Here is an 18421-nt window from a genome sequence, read left to right as displayed (position 1 = left end):
TGGTATTAGCGGTTTAACAGGTCGCCTCGAGGACGATAACGCCCAAGTGAGCCTTGATAGTGGGGATGTAATTTCTGGAGGAAACTATTTGTTGTGCAAGAGCGGCCTCTATAGGTATAAATACAGCAGGGTTGAAATTATTGTAGACCTGTCGCCTACCTTATCAATCGATTCCTAATGATTGCTACCCGATTCTGTACAAACTAATCTACACACGCATCACGCATGTATCCTGTGCGAATTATGCAATACATTACAGCATTAACACATTGTTTGGAATCATTACCAATGTAATTTGTCGTCTGTGCAATAGTGATCTCGTTCCTAGACACTTCCAATAGCATGGAGAGGTTAGTCATGTTAGAGAACACGTGTTAATTATTACAGAGATAAAAGGAAAATGTGGTTCAATTAATAACACTGCATTCAGATGAATGAGCCTATTGACAATGTAACATGGCATGTCTCAAAAGCATTACATATAGCCCACAGGCATGCCTGGGAATAGTATTGGCCTCTAAATGACATGACTATCCACTGGGATGACTATTGGCCTCTAAATGACATGACGATCCACTGGGATGACTATTGGCCTCTAAATGACATGACGATCCACTGGGATGACATGACTATCCACTGGGATGACATGATAATCCACTGGGATGACTATTGGCCTCTAAATGACATGACGATCCACTGGGATGACTATTGGCCTCTAAATGACATGACGATCCACTGGGATGACTATTGTCCTCTAAATGACATGACGATCCACTGGGATGACTATTGGCCTCTAAACGACATGACGATCCACTGGGATGACATGACTATCCACTGGGATGACATGATAATCCACTGGGATGACTATTGGCCTCTAAATGACATGACTATTGGCCTCTAAATGACATGACTATCCACTGGGATGACATGACCATCCACTGGGATGACTATTGGCCTCTAAATGACATGACTATCCACTGGGATGACTATTGGCCTCTAAATGACATGACTATTGGCCTCTAAATGACATGACGATCCACTGGGATGACTATTGGCCTCTAAATGACATGACGATCCACTGGGATGACCATTGGCCTCTAAATGACATGACCATCCACTGGGATGACTATTGGCCTCTAAATGACATGACTATCCACTGGGATGACTATTGGCCTCTAAATGACATGACTATCCACTGGGATGACTATTGTCCTCTAAATTACATGACTATTGGCCTCTAAATGACATGACTATTGGCCTCTAAATGACATGACTATCCACTGGGATGACTATTGGCCTCTAAATGACATGACGATCCACTGGGATGACTATTGGCCTCTAAATGACATGACTATTGGCCTCTAAATGACATGACGATCCACTGGGATGACTATTGGCCTCTAAATGACATGACTATTGGCCTCTAAATGACATGACGATCCACTGGGATGACTATTGGCCTCTAAATGACATGACTATCCACTGGGATGACTATTGGCCTCTAAATGACATGACTATCCACTGGGATGACATGACTATCCACTGGGATGACTATAGGCATCAATGACATTAAATATTCAATGGGATTGATATTGGCCTATGAAACAAGTCATGTTAGAGAACACATGTTTAATTCAAGCTTTCAAACAAAGTGTCTACATCAAACATTTAAAATAGAATATGCTGCTTGAGGGGAAAGTATCTAGTCCAGAAGAATGGGTCTAAGATCAGAAAGGGGAATTTATTTTATTTGCTGTCCATTTGTTGTTGATGTCCATCAGTCCATGTCTTAGAGAGGGGCCAGTTTCTGTCCAGAGGATTGGGACCATGTCCTAGAGAGGGGCCAGTTTCTGTCCAGAGGATTGGGACCATGTCCTAGAGAGGGGCCAGTTTCTGTCCAGAGGATTGGGACCACAACCAGGTAAGCACTAGACTAGTCGCCAGTCTCTGTTTAGCTATAAAATTCCACTCTTGGTGGCGTCATGTGCCACAGAAGTACAAGGAATGGAATGTTATAGCTAAACAGAGAATGGCTATCAGCCTAGGTAACCGCTGTGTGAACAACTTCAACTGGAAGTCACCAGTGTGGGTGGGAATCACATTCAGAAAATGTATATGAATGAATTTCCATTCCATTGATAGATACGTCCTGAAAGAAAATCTTTTAAGTCACAAATTTAATTTCAATACGCCCCTTAAGTGAGTAAGATTGATTGAGTCCAATTCTTGCCCGTCACAGCTCCTCTGGTCACACAGGACAGTAGTACTCCATGGGGGTGAATCTCCAGGCCGGAACACACAGGACTGACTGGGGTTTAGAAGCGAGGCCTTCTCTGTCGGGCAGTTTACTTTGTGTCAGCTCGGACCTCCCTAAGAGACAAAACACACCACAGACAGTAAGAGACCAGCCTTTCTGTTTCTGCCTGATGGCTTCATCCAAATGGGCTTGGAAGCTATATGAATGTTGTAAGTTGATGGTACTAATGTTGACCTGTACAGGATCACCACTCAATGAGACAGTGTAGTCAGAGAGGTCCATACCTGCCCTGTCTTCTCAATGAGACAGTGTAGTCAGAGAGGTACATACCTGCCCTGTCTTCTCATTGAGACAGTGTAGTCAGAGGGGTCCATACAGTGAGGGAAAAAAGTATTTGATCCCCTGCTGATTTTGTACGTTTGCCCACTGACAAAGAAATGATCAGTCTATAATTTTAAATGGTAGGTTTATTTGAACAGTGAGAGACAGAATAACAACAAAAAAATCCAGAAAAACACATGTCAGAAATGTTATAAATTGATTTGCATTTTAATGAGGGAAATAAGTATTTGACCCCCTCTCAATCAGAAAGATTTCTGGCTCCCAGGTGTCCTTTATACAGGTAACGAGCTGAGATTAGGAGCACACTCTTAAAAGGAAGTGCTCCTAATCTCAGCTTGTTACATGTATAAAAGACACCTGTCTCTCCAAGGATGTCAGGGACAATATTGTAGACCTACACAAGGCTGGAATGGGCTACAAGACCATCGTCAAGCAGCTTGGTGAGAAGGTGACAACAGTTGGTGCGATTATTCGCAAATGGAAGAAACACAAAATAACTGTCAATCTCCCTCAGCCTGGGGCTCCATGCAAGATCTCACCTCGTGGAGTTGCAATGATCATGAGAACGGTAAGGAATCAGCCCAGAACTACACGGGAGGATCTTGTCAATGATCAAGGCAGCTGGGACCGTAGTCACCAAGAAAACAATTGGTAACACACTACGCCGTGAAGCACTGAAATCCTGCAGCGCCTGCAAGGTCCCCCTGCTCAAGAAAGCACATATACAGGCCCGTCTGAAGTTTGCCAATGAACATCTGAATGATTCAGAGGAGAACTGGGTGAAAGTGTTGTGGTCAGATGAGACAAATCGAGCTCTTTGGCATCAACTCAACGTGTTTGGAGGAGGAGGAATGCTGCCTATAACCCCAAGAACACCATCCCCACCGTTAAACATGGAGGTGGAAACATTATGCTTTGGGGGTGTTTTTCTGCTAAGGGGACAGGACAACTTCACCGCATCAAAGGGACGATGGATGGGGCCATGTACCGTCAAATCTTGGGTGAGAACCTCCTTCCCTCAGCCAGGGCATTGAAAATGGGTCGTGGATGGGTATTCCAGCATGACAATGACCCAAAACACACGGCCAAGGCAACAAAGGAGTGGCTCAAGAAGAAGCACATTAAGGTCCTGGAGTGGCCTAGCCAGTCTCCAGACCTTAATCCCATAGAAAATCTGTGGAGGGAGCTGAAGGTTCGAGTTGCCAAACGTCAGCCTCGAAACCTTAATGACTTGGAGAAGATCTGCAAAGAGGAGTGGGACAAAATCCCTCCTGAGATGTGTGCAAACCTGGTGGCCAACTACAAGAAACGTCTGACCTCTGATTGCCAACAAGGGTTTTGCCACCAAGTACTAAGTGATGTTTTGCAGAGGGGTCAAATACTTATTTCCCTAATTAAAATGCAAATCAATTTATAACATTTTTGACATGCGTTTTTCTGGATTTTGTTGTTGTTATTCTGTCTCTCACTGTTCAAATAAACCTACCATTAACATTATAGACTGATCATGTCTTTGTCAGTGGGCAAACGTACAAAATCAGCAGGGGATCAAATACTTTTTTCCCCTCACTGTACCTACCCTGTCTTCCCAATGAGACAGTGTAGTCAGAGAGGTCCATACCTGCCCTGTCTTCTCAATGAGACAGTGTAGTCAGAGAGGTCCATACCTGCCCTGTCTTCCCAATGAGACAGTGTAGTCAGAGAGGTCCATACCTGCCCTGTCTTCTCATTGAGACAGTGTAGTCAGAGAGGTCCATACCTGCCCTGTCTTCTCAATGAGACAGTGTAGTCAGAGAGGTCCATACCTGCCCTGTCTTCTCCTCCTCTCCTTCTTCTCCAGGATCCAGTCTTTTCCCTTCTTTGCAGACTTGCCCTTCATGTTCTTAAAGCGAGATCTTCACGAAGACAAACAGGAAATCATCACCAGCAGACACAGGAAGGGATTGAGACACCTCAGCTCTAATCAACCTGTAGTTATTTTTACTAAATATATATTTCATCTTCGATCTGCTCTACGTCCTGTGACAGATGTGATCAGTGTCATTGTAAAAGGACGTCACGCTGCTTGCTAAGCGAGTACCACTTCCTCCTGATTTCGCTCATACCAAGGCTCGAACCCAGCAAACCTTGCAAACACACGTGACCGTCCACCTGAACCGGCTTACCCAGTCGCTCCACCCTAAAGCTAGCTATTCGGCAGAGCAAGTGGAGACACTTCAGGCTGAGGAGTGAGTTATAAAGATCCCCATCTGCTACATCATGTGATGTCAGAGAGAGGAAAAGCTGCCGGGCAGTAACTCTAGTCCGGCAGGACGAAAGCCCTCTATGTCTCTCTGGGTCCTTCAACCTCATCAGGGCAGGGAGATGTGCCTGGCCTGATCTGAGGTCAAGACCTGCCCAATGCCATCTACACAACTATGCTAATACTTTGATTAATAAATTAATAAGTCTTACCATTAACATAATGGTGGTAGTGGTAATGAATCATTAGAACATTTCTAAAGTTGAGGATGTTATTATTTCTTTACCTCTGTCCTGTGAATTGGACTTGATTTGGGACACCCCTGTCCACCGTCTCTGACCCCAGCCCCTGAAACACAAACCATCTGCATTCAGCACACAAGACTACATAGTCTCTCCAAATGAACCCCCCTTATTTTCCTCACCTTGGGTAGGGTTCCTGAAAACCCAGCGAACAGACACAGGAAGAACCTGAGGAGAAGGATGTCAGTTTGACATTCAGCACCAACAACATTTACATTTTAGTCATTTAGCAGACACTCTTATCCAGAGAGCCTTACAGTTAGTGCATTCATCTTAAGGTAACTACAGTGAGGGAAACAATTATTTGATCCCCTGCTGATTTTGTACGTTTGCCCACTGACAAAGAAATGATCAGTCTATAATTTTAATGGTAGGTATATTTGAACAGTGAGAGACAGAATAACAACAACAAAATCCAGAAAAACGCATGTCAAAAATGTTATAAATTCATTTGCATTTTAATGAGGGAAATAAGTATTTGACTCCCTCTAAATCAGAAAGATTTCTGGCTCCCAGGTGTCTTTTATACAGGTAATGAGCTGAGATTAGGAGCACACTCTTTAAGGGAGTTCTCCTAATCTCAGCTTGTTACCTGTATAAATGACACCTGTCCACAGAAGCAATCAATCAATCAGATTCCAAACTCTCCACCATGGCCAAGACCAAAGATCTCTCCAAGGATGTCAGGGACAAGATTGTAGACCTACACAAGGCTGGAATGGGCTACAAGACCATCGCCAAGCAGCTTGGTGAGAAGGTGACAACAGTTGGTGCGATTATTCGCAAATGGAAGAAACACAAAAGAACTGTCAATCTCCCTCGGCCTGGGGCTCCATGCAAGATCTCACCTCGTGGAGTTGCAATGATCATGAGGAATGAGTGAGGAAGTTGGTGAGGAATCAGCCCAGAACTACACGGGAGGATCTTGTCAATGATCTCAAGGCAGCTGGGACCATAGTCACCAAGAAAACTATTGGTAACACACTACGCCGTGAAGGACTGAAATCCTGCAGCGCCCGCAAGGTCCCCATGCTCAAGAAAGCACATATACAGGGCCGTCTGAAGTTTGCCAAATGAACATCTGAATGATTCAGAGGAGAACTGGGTGAAAGTGTTGTGGTCAGATGAGACCAAAATCGAGCTCTTTGGCATCAACTCAACTCGCCGTGTTTGGATGAGGAGGAATGCTGCCTATGACCCCAAGAACACCATCCCCACCGTCAAACATGGAGGTGGAAACATTATGCTTTGGGGGTGTTTTTCTGCTAAGGGGACAGGACAACTTCACTGCATCAAAGGGACGATGGACAGGGCCATGTACCGTCAAATCTTGGGTGAGAACATCCTTCCCTCAGCCAGGGCATTGAAAATGGGTCGTGGATGGGTATTCCAGCATGACAATGACCCAAAACACACGGCCAAGGCAACAAAGGAGTGGCTCCAGAAGAAGCACATTAAGGTCCTGGAGTGGCCTAGCCAGTCTCCAGACCTTAATCCCATAGAAAATCTGTGGAGGGAGCTGAAGGTTCGAGTTGCCAAATGTCAGCCTCGAAACCTTAATGACTTGGAGAAGATCTGCAAAGAGGAGTGGGACAAAATCTCCCTCCAGAGATGTGTGCAAACCAGGTGGCCAACTACAAGAAACGTCTGACCTCTGTCAGACAGAGGAGGATGTTCTCCTGAGTGGCGCAGTGGTCTAAGGCACTGCATCGCAGTGCTAACTGTGCCACTAGAGATCCTGGTTCGAATCCAGGCTCTGTCGCAGCCGGCCGCGACCGGGAGACTCATGGGCAGCGCACAATTGGCCCAGCGTCGTCCAGGGTAGGGGAGGGAATGGCCAGCAGGGATGTAGCTCAGTTGATAGAGCATGGCGTTTGCAACGCCAGGGTTGTGGGTTTGATTCCCACGGGGGGGGCAGTATAAAAATATATATATATGTATTCACTAACTGTAAGTCGCTCTGGATAAGAGCGTCTGCTAAATGACTAAAATGTAAATGTAAAATGTAATTGCCAACAAGGGTTTTGCCACCAAGTACTAAGTCATGTTTTGCAGAGGGGTCAAATACTTATTTCCCTCATTAAAATGCAAATCAATTTATAACATTTTTGACATGCGTTTTTCTGGATTTCTTTGTTGTTATTCAGTCTCTCACTGTTCAAATAAACCTACCATTAAAATGATAGACTGATCATGTCTTTGTCAGTGGGAAAAACGTACAAAATCAGCAGGGGATCAAATACTTTTCCCCCTCACTGTAGGTGAGACAACCACATATCAGTCATACTAAGTCAAACTGTTCCTTAATAAAGCAGCTATCAGTAAAGTCAGTTAAGTAAGAAAAGGACAGACATGTATTTTTTTTCTGGTATGACCACCATAGAAACGGAATCTGTCATAATGCACTTTAACTGGGGAGGCCCGTTCTATAGCTTCTGTTTCTATGGCGACTACCAATCCAGGTTGGTCCTCCAGGGGGACTCACTTCTTAGCCTTGGTGCTGTTGGGATAGTCTACCACCATGCCTCCACTGAAGCCTGCCCTCATGGCCTGGGACGTAATTAGTTCCAGCTGCACACAGTCAAGGCTTTTATTCATATTACACAGGACAGACATGGTGTACACAGTCCACTGAACCGCTGACTGGCAGGTTCACCTCTCAATAATGCCACAACAATAAGAATAGTCAAAAGAAGTAATAATGTAATAAAGTAACACGTGTAATAAAAAGTACCATAAGTATGAATAGAAGAAAGGCAGTCAACAACAGTACACAGACGAGAGGAGCAACTACTGGTCAGATCTGGAGTGCCAATCAGCTGTCACCGAGTGTGTCGGCATCTTTCTGTGGAGATGAGCTTTAATAAACAATGTAAATATACTGGACCTGCTCAGAGTTCTCTGGGTAAAGCTGAAACACTGCACGGGCTCCTCTTGACTAAAAAGACAAGTGACAATAACATAGTAGTAGTTAGATTGGACTGAGGTCCCCAGGGATCTCACCAGGGAGTAGTAGTAGTAGTTAGATTGGACTGAGGTCCCTAGGGATCTCACCAGGGAGGAGTAGTAGTAGTTAGATTGGACTGAGGTACCTAGGCATCTCACCAGGGAGTAGTAGTAGTAGTTAGATTGGACTGAGGTCCCTAGGCATCTCACCAGGGAGAAGTAGTAGTAGTTAGATTGGACTGAGGTCGCTAGTGATCTCACCAGGGAGGAGTAGTAGTAGTTAGATTGGACTGAGGTCCCTAGGCATCTCACCAGGGAGAAGTAGTAGTAGTTAGATTGGACTGAGGTCGCTAGTGATCTCACCAGGGAGGAGTAGTAGTAGTTAGATTGGACTGAGGTCCCTAGGGATCTCACCAGGGAGGAGTAGTAGTAGTTAGATTGGACTGAGGTCCCTAGGGATCTCACCAGGGAGTAGTAGTAGTAGTTAGATTGGACTGAGGTCCCTAGGCATCTCACCAGGGAGTAGTAGTAGTAGTTAGATTGGACTGAGGTCCCTAGGGATCTCACCAGGGAGGAGTAGTAGTTAGATTGGACTGAGGTCCCTAGGGATCTCACCAGGGAGGAGTAGTAGTAGTTAGATTGGACTGAGGTCCCTAGGGATCTCACCAGGGAGGAGTAGTAGTAGTAGTAGTAGTAGTTGTTAGATTGGACTGAGGTCCCTAGGCATCTCACCAGGGAGTAGTAGTAGTTAGATTGGACTGAGGTCCCTAGGGATCTCACCAGGGAGGAGTAGTAGTTAGATTGGACTGAGGTCCCTAGGGATCTCACCAGGGAGTAGTAGTAGTAGTAGTTAGATTGGACTGAGGTCCCTAGGGATCTCACCAGGGAGTAGTAGTAGTAGTTAGATTGGACTGAGGTCCCTAGGCATCTCACCAGGGAGTAGTAGTAGTAGTAGTAGTAGTTAGATTGGACTGAGGTCCCTAGGGATCTCACCAGGGAGGAGTAGTAGTAGTTAGATTGGACTGAGGTCCCTAGGGATCTCACCAGGGAGTAGTAGTAGTAGTTAGATTGGACTGAGGTCCCTAGTGATCTCACCAGGGAGGAGTAGTAGTAGTTAGATTGGACTGAGGTCCCTAGGGATCTCACCAGGGAGGAGTAGTAGTAGTTAGATTGGACTGAGGTCCCTAGTGATCTCACCAGGGAGGAGTAGAGTGTACTGAAGAAGGTGTAGAGCCTCTTGGGGGGGCTGTGGGTCTTTTTGTCAGCATTGCAGAGCCATTGGAGAGCAGAAATACTGAGGGATGAGACAGAACGAGGAGGACGGAGAGAAACAGACAGCCAGAGGAGGAAGGAGACAGACAGCCAGAGGAGGACGGAGACAGACAGCCAGAGGAGGATGGAGACAGACAGCCAGAGGAGGACGGAGACAGACAGCCAGAGGAGGACGGAGACAGACAGAAGGATGGAGAGACAGACAGAGGAGGACGGAGAGAGACAGACAGACAGAGGAGGACGGAGAGAGACAGACAGACAGAGGAGGACGGAGAGAGACAGACAGCCAGAGGAGGACGGAGACAGACAGAGGAGGATGGAGAGAGACAGCCAGAGGAGGACGGAGAGAGACATACAGACAGACAGAGGAGGATGGAGACAGACAGAGGAGGATGGAGACAGACAGAAGGATGGAGAGAGACAGACAGACAGAGGAGGACGGAGACAGACAGAGGAGGATGGAGTCAGACAGACAGACGAGGATGGAGACAGACAGACAGAGGAGGATGGAGACAGACAGACAGACAGACAGAGGAGGATGGAGACAGACAGAAGGATGGAGAGAGACAGACAGACAGACAGAGGAGGATGGAGACAGACACACAGAGGAGGATGGAGACAGACACACAGAGGAGGATGGAGAGGGACAGACAGAGGATGAGACAGACCGAGGAGGACGAAGACAGACAGACGAGGATGGAGAGAGACAGACAGAGGAGGAGGATGGAGACAGACAGACAGAGGAGGATGGAGACAGACAGACAGAAGAGGATGGAGACAGACAGACGAGGATGGAGAGGGACAGACAGAGGAGGATGGAGACAGACAGACGAGGATGAGAGAGACAGACCGAGGAGGACGAAGACAGACAGACGAGGATGGAGAGAGACAGACAGAGGAGGAGGATGGAGACAGACAGACAGACAGAGGAGGATAGAGACAGACAGACAGAAGAGGATGGAGACAGACATACAGAAGAGGATGGAGACAGACAGACAGACAGAGGAGGATGGAGACAGACAGACGAGGATGGAGACAGACAGACAGACAGAGGAGGATGGAGACAGACAGACAGACAGAGGAGGATGGAGACAGACAGACAGACAGAGGAGGATGGAGACAGACAGACAGACAGAGGAGGATGGAGACAGACAGACAGACAGAGGAGGATGGAGACGGACAGAGGAGGATGGAGACAGACAGAGGAGGTTGGAGACAGACAGAAGGATGGAGAGAGACAGACAGACAGACAGACAGAGGAGGATGGAGACAGACAGAGGAGGATGGAGACAGACACACAGAGGAGGATGGAGACAGACACACAGAGGAGGACGGAGACAGACACACAGAGGAGGACGGAGAGGGACAGACAGAGGATGGAGACAGACAGACAGAGGAGGACGGAGAGAGACAGACAGAGGAGGATGGAGACAGACAGACAGAGGAGGACGGAGAGAGAGACAGAGGAGGACGGAGACAGACACAGAGGAGGATGGAGACAGACACAGAGGAGGATGGAGACAGACACACAGAGGAGGAGACAGACAGACAGACGAGGACGGAGAGAGACAGACAGAGGAGGACGGAGAGAGACAGACAGAGGAGGACGGAGAGAGAGACAGAGGAGGATGGAGACAGACACAGAGGAGGATGGAGACAGACACAGAGGAGGATGGAGACAGACACAGAGGAGGATGGAGACAGACACACAGAGGAGGATGGAGACAGACAGACAGACGAGGACGGAGAGAGACAGACAGACGAGGACGGAGAGAGAGACAGAGGAGGATGGAGACAGACACAGAGGAGGATGGAGACAGACACAGAGGAGGATGGAGACAGACACACAGAGGAGGATGGAGACAGACAGACAGACGAGGACGGAGAGAGACAGACAGAGGAGGACGGAGAGAGAGACAGAGGAGGAAGGAGACAGACAGAGGGAGACAGTCAGACAGACGAGGACAGAGAGAGACAGACAGAGGAGGACGGAGAGAGAGACAGAGGAGGATGGAGAGAGAGACAGAGGAGGAAGGAGACATAAAGAGGGAGAGAGTCAGACAGAGGAGGATGGAGACAGACACAGAGGAGGATGGAGACAGACACAGAGGAGGATGGAGAGAGTCAGACAGAGGAGGATGGAGAGAACTCAGGTATCTCTTACAGGACAGGGAGGACAAGCTCTTTACCTGATGCAGCCATCAAAGGTCCCAGGCCTGAAGGGCATCCCCTCACCCATATCTCTCAACACAAGGTCTCCCTCGACCTCCCGATCTAGGGCTACATCTAGAGAGGACACAGCACTGGTTAACAGCGGATCACAACAACAAACAAATATTGACTGCTATATTTCAGGTTGCTGATACACCTCACCTATAATCCTGATGATTGAATTGATCAGGATGGCTGATCCATCTCTAAACATGAATGCAATATTTTAGCATCAGGAATGACACCAACCACACTCACCCAACATGGCTGTGTTGATGTCCACTCAACCAACATGGCTTTGCTGATGTCCACTCCAACCCAGCAATGTCCCTCCTCTGACAGGTAGTCCCCACTTAGCCCTGAGCCACACCTGGATGGGACAAGTTATATATACATTTAAGCCGGGTGTACACTACGCAATTTTGGCCCTGATTTAGCTGTCCCAGACAAGTTTTTGAACTCCCCATGTCGTTGCCTAATCAGGGCGCGCGGCCGTCACCGGTGCTCGTTTAATGTGAGCAGGACAGAGACGCAAGCTACCAATCCCATCTTTGAGCAGTCTCAGACGTCCTGATATTTTCAAACATGTTTGATTTTATCAGCACAAAAATCAGCAATACTCTTGTAGTGTGAGATATGCAACGATAAAGATTTGAGAACGGTGATCAGCAATAGCCAATGAGAGCTCTCCAGAGAAGCAGCCATTGAGATTACGTTGTTTCCCCATCACCCAGGATGTGTAGTCTCGAGCCATTGAGATGACGTTGTTTCCCATCACCCAGGATGTGTAGTCTCGAGCAGGAGCCATGACTACTACTAGTATGCATTTGTATTTGCCAAAGTGTCAAATCGTTACAGCTCTGACAAGCAACGTTATTCAATAAAAAAAATGTATTGGCTAGATATTTAAACTCTGAATGGCAAGCGTGAATGTCTGACAGAAAATGCTTATGAGGCTGCTTTGAGCCACAGCTCGTTCTAGCTACGTTAACAATCTAATCACATCACAGCCTTGTTTTAGCGAGACAGAGTGGTAACCAAGTGAATAATATTGTAGTGTGTGACCCCCGACTGTGCCACATCGTTCAGTGGCAACACAACTATGTTGGCAAAACAACAACTAGTCTTTAGTCTGACAAGTAGTCACCACTTAGCCCCGAGTCACACGTGGATGGGACAAGTTATATACACACTCAGTCTGAAGTAGCGTTAATGTTTTGTTCTCCTACCCAGATCTATTACATTAATGAGAGCCCTCAGACGTCCCCTGGCCAGTACACATACCCCACATCTAGCAGGAAACAGGGCTGGTCCTCAGGCAGGTTCAGCAGCTCCAGAGCCCTCTCGGACATCTGGCTCTGGATCTCAATCATCCGAGAACTAGAAATCAATGAGGAAATTATTGAACTGTTTACTTAGTTACATTTAATCATATTACATTATACTATGTCTCAAACAGATTCCATCAAGGACAGCCTCTGATCAGTATGTAAATAAAAAATGCAACGATTTGTATTTAAAACACCGTGATTCATATTGTGCTGCCCATAAGAGGTCATTGACAAACTCAGGACTCACTTCTGAGAATATTTCTTGGCCTCCTCTTCGTTGTAAAACTGCAGAATGAGTAGAAATCAAAACACAAGAAGTGCTGTGTCAATCAAATGTATAAAGCCCTTTCTACATCAGCAGATGTCTCAAAGTGCTTGGTTAGTTATACATAAACCCAGGCTAAAACCCCAAAGAGCAAGCAATGCAGATGTAGAAACGCGTGTGCAGGTAAAGACAAGATGTGTCGGGGAAATGTAGTACACATAATGAACTACATAAATAACCAGTCACTTGGTATGTAGGTATTTGAGAGCAAATCACTAGCGAACTAGTCTTCCTACAGTTAGCGGCTAACCAGGCAGCTAGCTAGCGCTCATTACTGTCTTTAAAACCATTGAAAATGTCATACTAACCATTTCAGGCGGGGCCATATGCTCGGGTCTTCGACAACTTGAGGCCATGTTTATTTTTGTTTACTACAAGATATCGAAGAATGATGGATTTAAACCAAAAAGCGTAAAAGTTGTTATGATGTTTGGCTACAGCTGGGGTTCCACATGTAAGTGTGACGTAGTATGTCAGCGCCAAGGCAAGGGGCACGTGATTTAAAGAGACAGCCACACAGTTGAAAATGAAAATACTATCAGAAACGACTTCAACAACCAAAACTATCTATTGAATTAAATGCATATCTAGACCCAATTTTAAAGCATACGAAAAATTCAGTTTCACATACTATCGCAAACTCTTTACATAACATCAGAGAGGAAGAGGCGACATTTGATAACGTTCAAACCTCAATTCCTCTTATATAATTGGATGGCAGAATACGTTTTTGTGACCACGTGCCATTTACATCGTCACTCATTGGTCTGCTATACACTTTACCGGAATCCACCCCTGTCTTCTTCGCCTCTGTCATTTCTCCATGGCCGCTGTAACTGCTGCTACGGGAGAATGGAGGAGGTCAGTCGGAGATTGGGGAGTGGAGCGTACAGATTTTCAACTATCAGAAACGCACCGACCAATTCCCTCCCCTGCGCCAAAGGTCAAGAAAACAGAACGATGTCAGTAGCAGCAACCTCTATAATTGGAGCCAGAACCTGTAGAACGGGCCGGCGGATTTACGAACGTCAGCAGGTGTCAACAAGGGACCGTCAGGCAAGTTCCTGGGAACCTGAAAGTGAAAACCTCAAAGATAATGCCCTTGAATGTATGGAGTTAGAGCACAGAGCTCAAATACTTTTTAGCCTAAAACATGAGAACAGACTGGGTTATGGGACATTACCTCAAGTTTGTTCAAGTTGTGATTTACTTTTATTAGACATTGACGCTAAACCCTCAATCAAATTAGCAACTGTTCAGGATAGTCCGCTCAGACAGTCAGCTTTGTACCTGTGGCCCAGTGTCCAGCCTCTGTCCCAGGATAACCTACTTATATCAGCACACAGGATGACTTGTTGGAATAGCAGAGGTGTTGTCATGGCCACCTTTCACCCTGAAACCTTTGGGTCACCTCAGCAGCTCCGAGCATTCAGCACGGTCATGCTCAACCTGGCAGGCTGGTTTAGACCTCACCCAGAGCACCTGTACTCCACCCGGGCTTACAGCTGGAGGAGTAAAAACAACACGTCAGACATCCCGCCTCTTCACAGGAGCAGAACAGCCTACTATGACGTCCTCCAAGTGTCCCCGAGCGCCACCCAATCCCAAATAAAGACAGCCTACTACAAGCAGTCGTTCATCTACCACCCAGACAAGAACCCCGACAACGAGGAGGCCACCCAGCGTTTCTCTGAGATCAGCGAGGCCTATAGCGTGCTGGGGAGCATGGCCCTGAGGAGGAAGTACGACCGCGGCATCCTCAGTGGGTCAGACGTCCAGGGGGCCGGCAGACCCTCGGAACGGGAGTCCACCTCCAGAGCCTCTGGCCCACAGCAGTATCAACAACAGCAGAGGTCCCGGCGGTTCTCCAACGTTGGAGGGAAGGCCATGTTTGACTTTGATGCCTTCTTCCAGGCTCACTATGGAGAGCAGCTGATGAGGGAGAAGGAGCTGAGGGCCAGAAAGGCCCATTACCAGCAGAAACAGCAGCAGGATTATAAGCAGTGGAAGCTGGGGAAGATGTTGGAGATGACTGTAGGGGTGCTGTTGGCCATGGGAGGAGTCATCTTCTTCAGTATCACCAGGTCCTGACTGTAGGGGTGCTGTTGGCCATGGGAGGGGTCATCTTCTTCAGTATCACCAGGTCCTGACTGTAGGGGTGCTGTTGGCCATGGGAGGGGTCATCTTCTTCAGTATCACCAGGTCCTGACTGTAGGGGTGTTGTTGGCCATGGGAGGAGTCATCTTCTTCAGTATCACCAGGTCCTGACTGTAGGGGTGCTGTTGGCCATGGGAGGAGTCATCTTCTTCACTATCACCAGGTCCTGACTGTAGGGGTGCTGTTGGCCATGGGAGGAGTCATCTTCTTCAGTATCACCAGGTCCTGACTGTAGGGGTGCTGTTGGCCATGGGAGGGGTCATCTTCTTCACTATCACCAGGTCCTGACTGTAGGGGTGCTGTTGGCCATGGGAGGGGTCATCTTCTTCAGTATCACCAGGTCCTGACTGTAGGGGTGCTGTTGGCCATGGGAGGAGTCATCTTCTTCAGTATCACCAGGTCCTGACTGTAGGGGTGCTGTTGGCCATGGGAGGAGTCATCTTCTTCAGTATCACCAGGTCCTGACTGTAGGGGTGCTGTTGGCCAAGGGAGGAGTCATCTTCTTCACTATCACCAGGTCCTGACTGTAGGGGTGCTGTTGGCCATGGGAGAGGTCAGGGGTCATCTTCTTCAGTATCACCAGGTCCTGACTATAGGGGTGCTGTTGGCCATGGGAGGAGTCATCTTCACGATGTTTCTCTCTCCCCTGGTTATTTTCACAGCAAACCGCTGACATTTAACAAGAACAGCAGATACTGATGTCATTAATGGGCCCTACTCTCCAGAGTGTCATTATCAGGACTGATAGCAGGCTTTAACCTACTTCCTTCCTACACAGTTGATTATAGCCACACATATTGTACATGGTCAAGCTATTCTAAAAAGTCAATCAAACCACCATTTATTGTTTATGCAGTTGAAGTCGGAAGTTTACATACACCTTAGCCAAGTACATTTAAACTCAGATTTTCACTATTCCTGACATTTAATCCTAGTAAGAATTCCCTGTCTTAGGTCAGTTAGGATCACCACTTTATTTTAAGAATGTGAAACGTCAGAATAATAGTAGAGAATTATTTATTTCAGCTTTTATTTCTTTCATCACATTCCCAGTGGGTCAGAAGTTTACATACACTCAATTAGTATTTGGTAGCATTGCCTTTAAATTGTTTAACTTGGGGTCAAACGTTTCGGGTAGCCTTCCACAAGCTTCCCACAATAAGTTGGGTGAATTTTGGCCCATTCCTTCTGACAGAGCTGGTGTAACTGAGTCAGGTTTGTAGGCCTCCTTGCTCGCACACGCTTTTTCAGTTCTGCTCACGAATGTTCTATAGAATTGAGGTCAGGGCTTTGTGATGGCCACTCCAATACCTTGACTTTGTTGTCCTTAAGCCATTTTGCCACAACTTTGGAAGTACAGTGAGGGAAAAAAGTATTTGATCCCCTGCTGATTTCGTACGTTTGCCCACTGACAAAGAAATGATCATAATGGTAGGTTTATTTGAACAGTGAGAGACAGAATAACAACAACAAAAATCCAGAAAAACGCATGTCAAAAATGTTATAAATTGATTTGCATTTTAATGAGGGAAATAACATTTTTGACATGCGTTTTTCTGGATTTTTGTTGTTGTTATTCTGTCTCTCACTGTTCAAATAAACCTACCATTAAAATTATAGACTGATGATGTCTTTGTCAGTGGGCAAACGTACAAAATCAGCAGGGGATCAAATACTTTTTTCCCTCACTGTATGCTTGGGGTCATTGTCCATTTGGAAGACCCATTTGCGACCAAGCTTTAACTTCCTGACTGATGTCTTGAGATGTTGCTTCAATATATCCATATAATTTTCCTTCCTCATGATGCCATCTATTTTGTGAAATACACCAGTCCCTCCTGCAGCAAAGCACCCCCACAGCATGATGCTGCCACCCCCGTGCTTCACGGTTGGGATGGTGTTCTTCGGCTTGCAAGCTACACCCTTTTCCCTCCAAACATAACGATGGTCATTATGGCCAAACAGTTCTATTTTTGTTTCATCAGACCAGAGGACATTTATCCAAAAAGTACGATCTTTGTCCCCATGTGCAGTTGCAAACCGTAGTCTACGCTTTTTTATGGTGGTTTTGGAGCAGTGGCTTCTTCCTTGCTGAGCGGCCTTTCAGGTTATGTCGATATAGGACTCGTTTTACTGTGGATATAGATACTTTTGTACCTGTTTCCTCCAGCATCTTCACAAGGTCCTTTGCTGTTGCTCTGGGATTGATTTTCACTTTTCGCACCTAAGTACGTTCATCTCTAGGAGACAAAACGTGTCTCCTTACTGAGCGGTATGACGGCTGCGTGGTCCCATGGTGTTTATACTTGCGTACTATTGTTTGTACAGATGAACGTGGTTCCTTCAGGCGTTTGGAAATTGCTCCCAAGGATGAACCAGAATTTTTTTTCTGAGGTCTTGGCTGATTTCTTTTGATTTTCCCATGATGTCAAGCAAAGAGGCACTGAGTTTGAAGATAGGCCTTGAAATATATCCACAGGTACACCTCCAATTGACTCAAATGATGTCAATTAGCCTATCAGAAGCATCAAAATAATTTTCCAAGCTGTTTAAAGGCACAGTCAACTTAGTGTATGTAAACTTCTGACCCACTGGAATTGTGATACAGTGAATTATAAGTGAAATAATCTGTCTGTAAACAATTGTTGGAAAAAATTACTTTGTTTCATGCACAATGTAGATGTCCTAACCGACTTGCCAAAACTATAGTTTGTTAACAAGACATTTGTGGAGTGGTTGAAAAACGAGTTTTAATGACTCCAACCTAAGTGTATGTAAACTTCCGACTTCAACTGTACAAAGATGGTTTAGTTTATTAGGATCCCCATTAGCTACTGCAAATGGCTCCCGAGTGGCGCAGCGGTCTAAGGCACCGCATCTCAGTGCTAGAGGCGTCCCTACAGACCCTGGTTCGATTCCAGGCTGTATCACAATCCGGCCGTGATTGGGAGTCCCATAGGGCGGCGCACAATTGGCCCAGCGTCGTCCGGGTTTGGCCGGGGTAGGCCGTCATTGTAAATAAGAATTTGTTCTTAA

At 46.5% G+C, this 18421-nt stretch overlaps 2 protein-coding genes across 2 annotated transcripts; one reads left to right on the top strand and one right to left on the bottom strand.

Annotated features, from left to right (window-relative positions):
- Positions 1 to 1614: 1614 nt before the first annotated feature.
- LOC311102283 (18S rRNA (guanine-N(7))-methyltransferase-like) lies at positions 1615 to 13700 on the bottom strand. The gene is made up of 12 exons (XM_084143576.1): positions 13537 to 13700; positions 13151 to 13188; positions 12857 to 12952; positions 11831 to 11942; positions 11551 to 11647; positions 9287 to 9383; positions 8031 to 8081; positions 7629 to 7714; positions 5266 to 5311; positions 5128 to 5189; positions 4405 to 4494; positions 1615 to 2370 (listed from the first exon to the last, which is right to left on the bottom strand). The coding sequence occupies exons 4-12, from the start codon at positions 11835 to 11837 to the stop codon at positions 2346 to 2348; spliced, it is 561 nt and encodes a 186-aa protein (XP_083999702.1). The 5' UTR covers positions 11838 to 11942; positions 12857 to 12952; positions 13151 to 13188; positions 13537 to 13700; the 3' UTR covers positions 1615 to 2345.
- A 362-nt stretch (positions 13701 to 14062) lies between these two features.
- On the top strand, positions 14063 to 16826 carry LOC311102284 (uncharacterized protein). Its single transcript, XM_084143577.1, has one exon. It carries the CDS (start codon positions 14081 to 14083, stop codon positions 15317 to 15319), a length of 1239 nt encoding a protein of 412 aa, XP_083999703.1. The 5' UTR covers positions 14063 to 14080; the 3' UTR covers positions 15320 to 16826.
- Positions 16827 to 18421: the final 1595 nt, after the last annotated feature.

This window comes from Coregonus lavaretus, assembly GCF_964263955.1.
Source record: "Coregonus lavaretus genome assembly, chromosome: 26".
NCBI lineage: Eukaryota > Metazoa > Chordata > Actinopteri > Salmoniformes > Salmonidae > Coregonus > Coregonus lavaretus.
This window is presented reverse-complemented; position numbering and strand designations above follow the sequence as displayed.

Excerpts from the sequence above, each read along its gene's own strand:
- LOC311102284 (XM_084143577.1), top strand. The coding sequence starts at position 14,081 with ATGGAGGAGGTCAGTCGGAGATTGGGGAGTGGAGCGTACAGATTTTCA.
- LOC311102283 (XM_084143576.1), bottom strand. Across the intron at positions 5,312-7,628 it reads AACAGCACCAAGGCTAAGAA|GTTCTTCCTGTGTCTGTTCG; the intron begins GTGAGTCCCCCT and ends CCTTCTCCTCAG. Across the intron at positions 2,371-4,404 it reads AGGAGGAGAAGACAGGGCAG|GGAGGTCCGAGCTGACACAA; the intron begins GTATGGACCTCT and ends TTTGTCTCTTAG.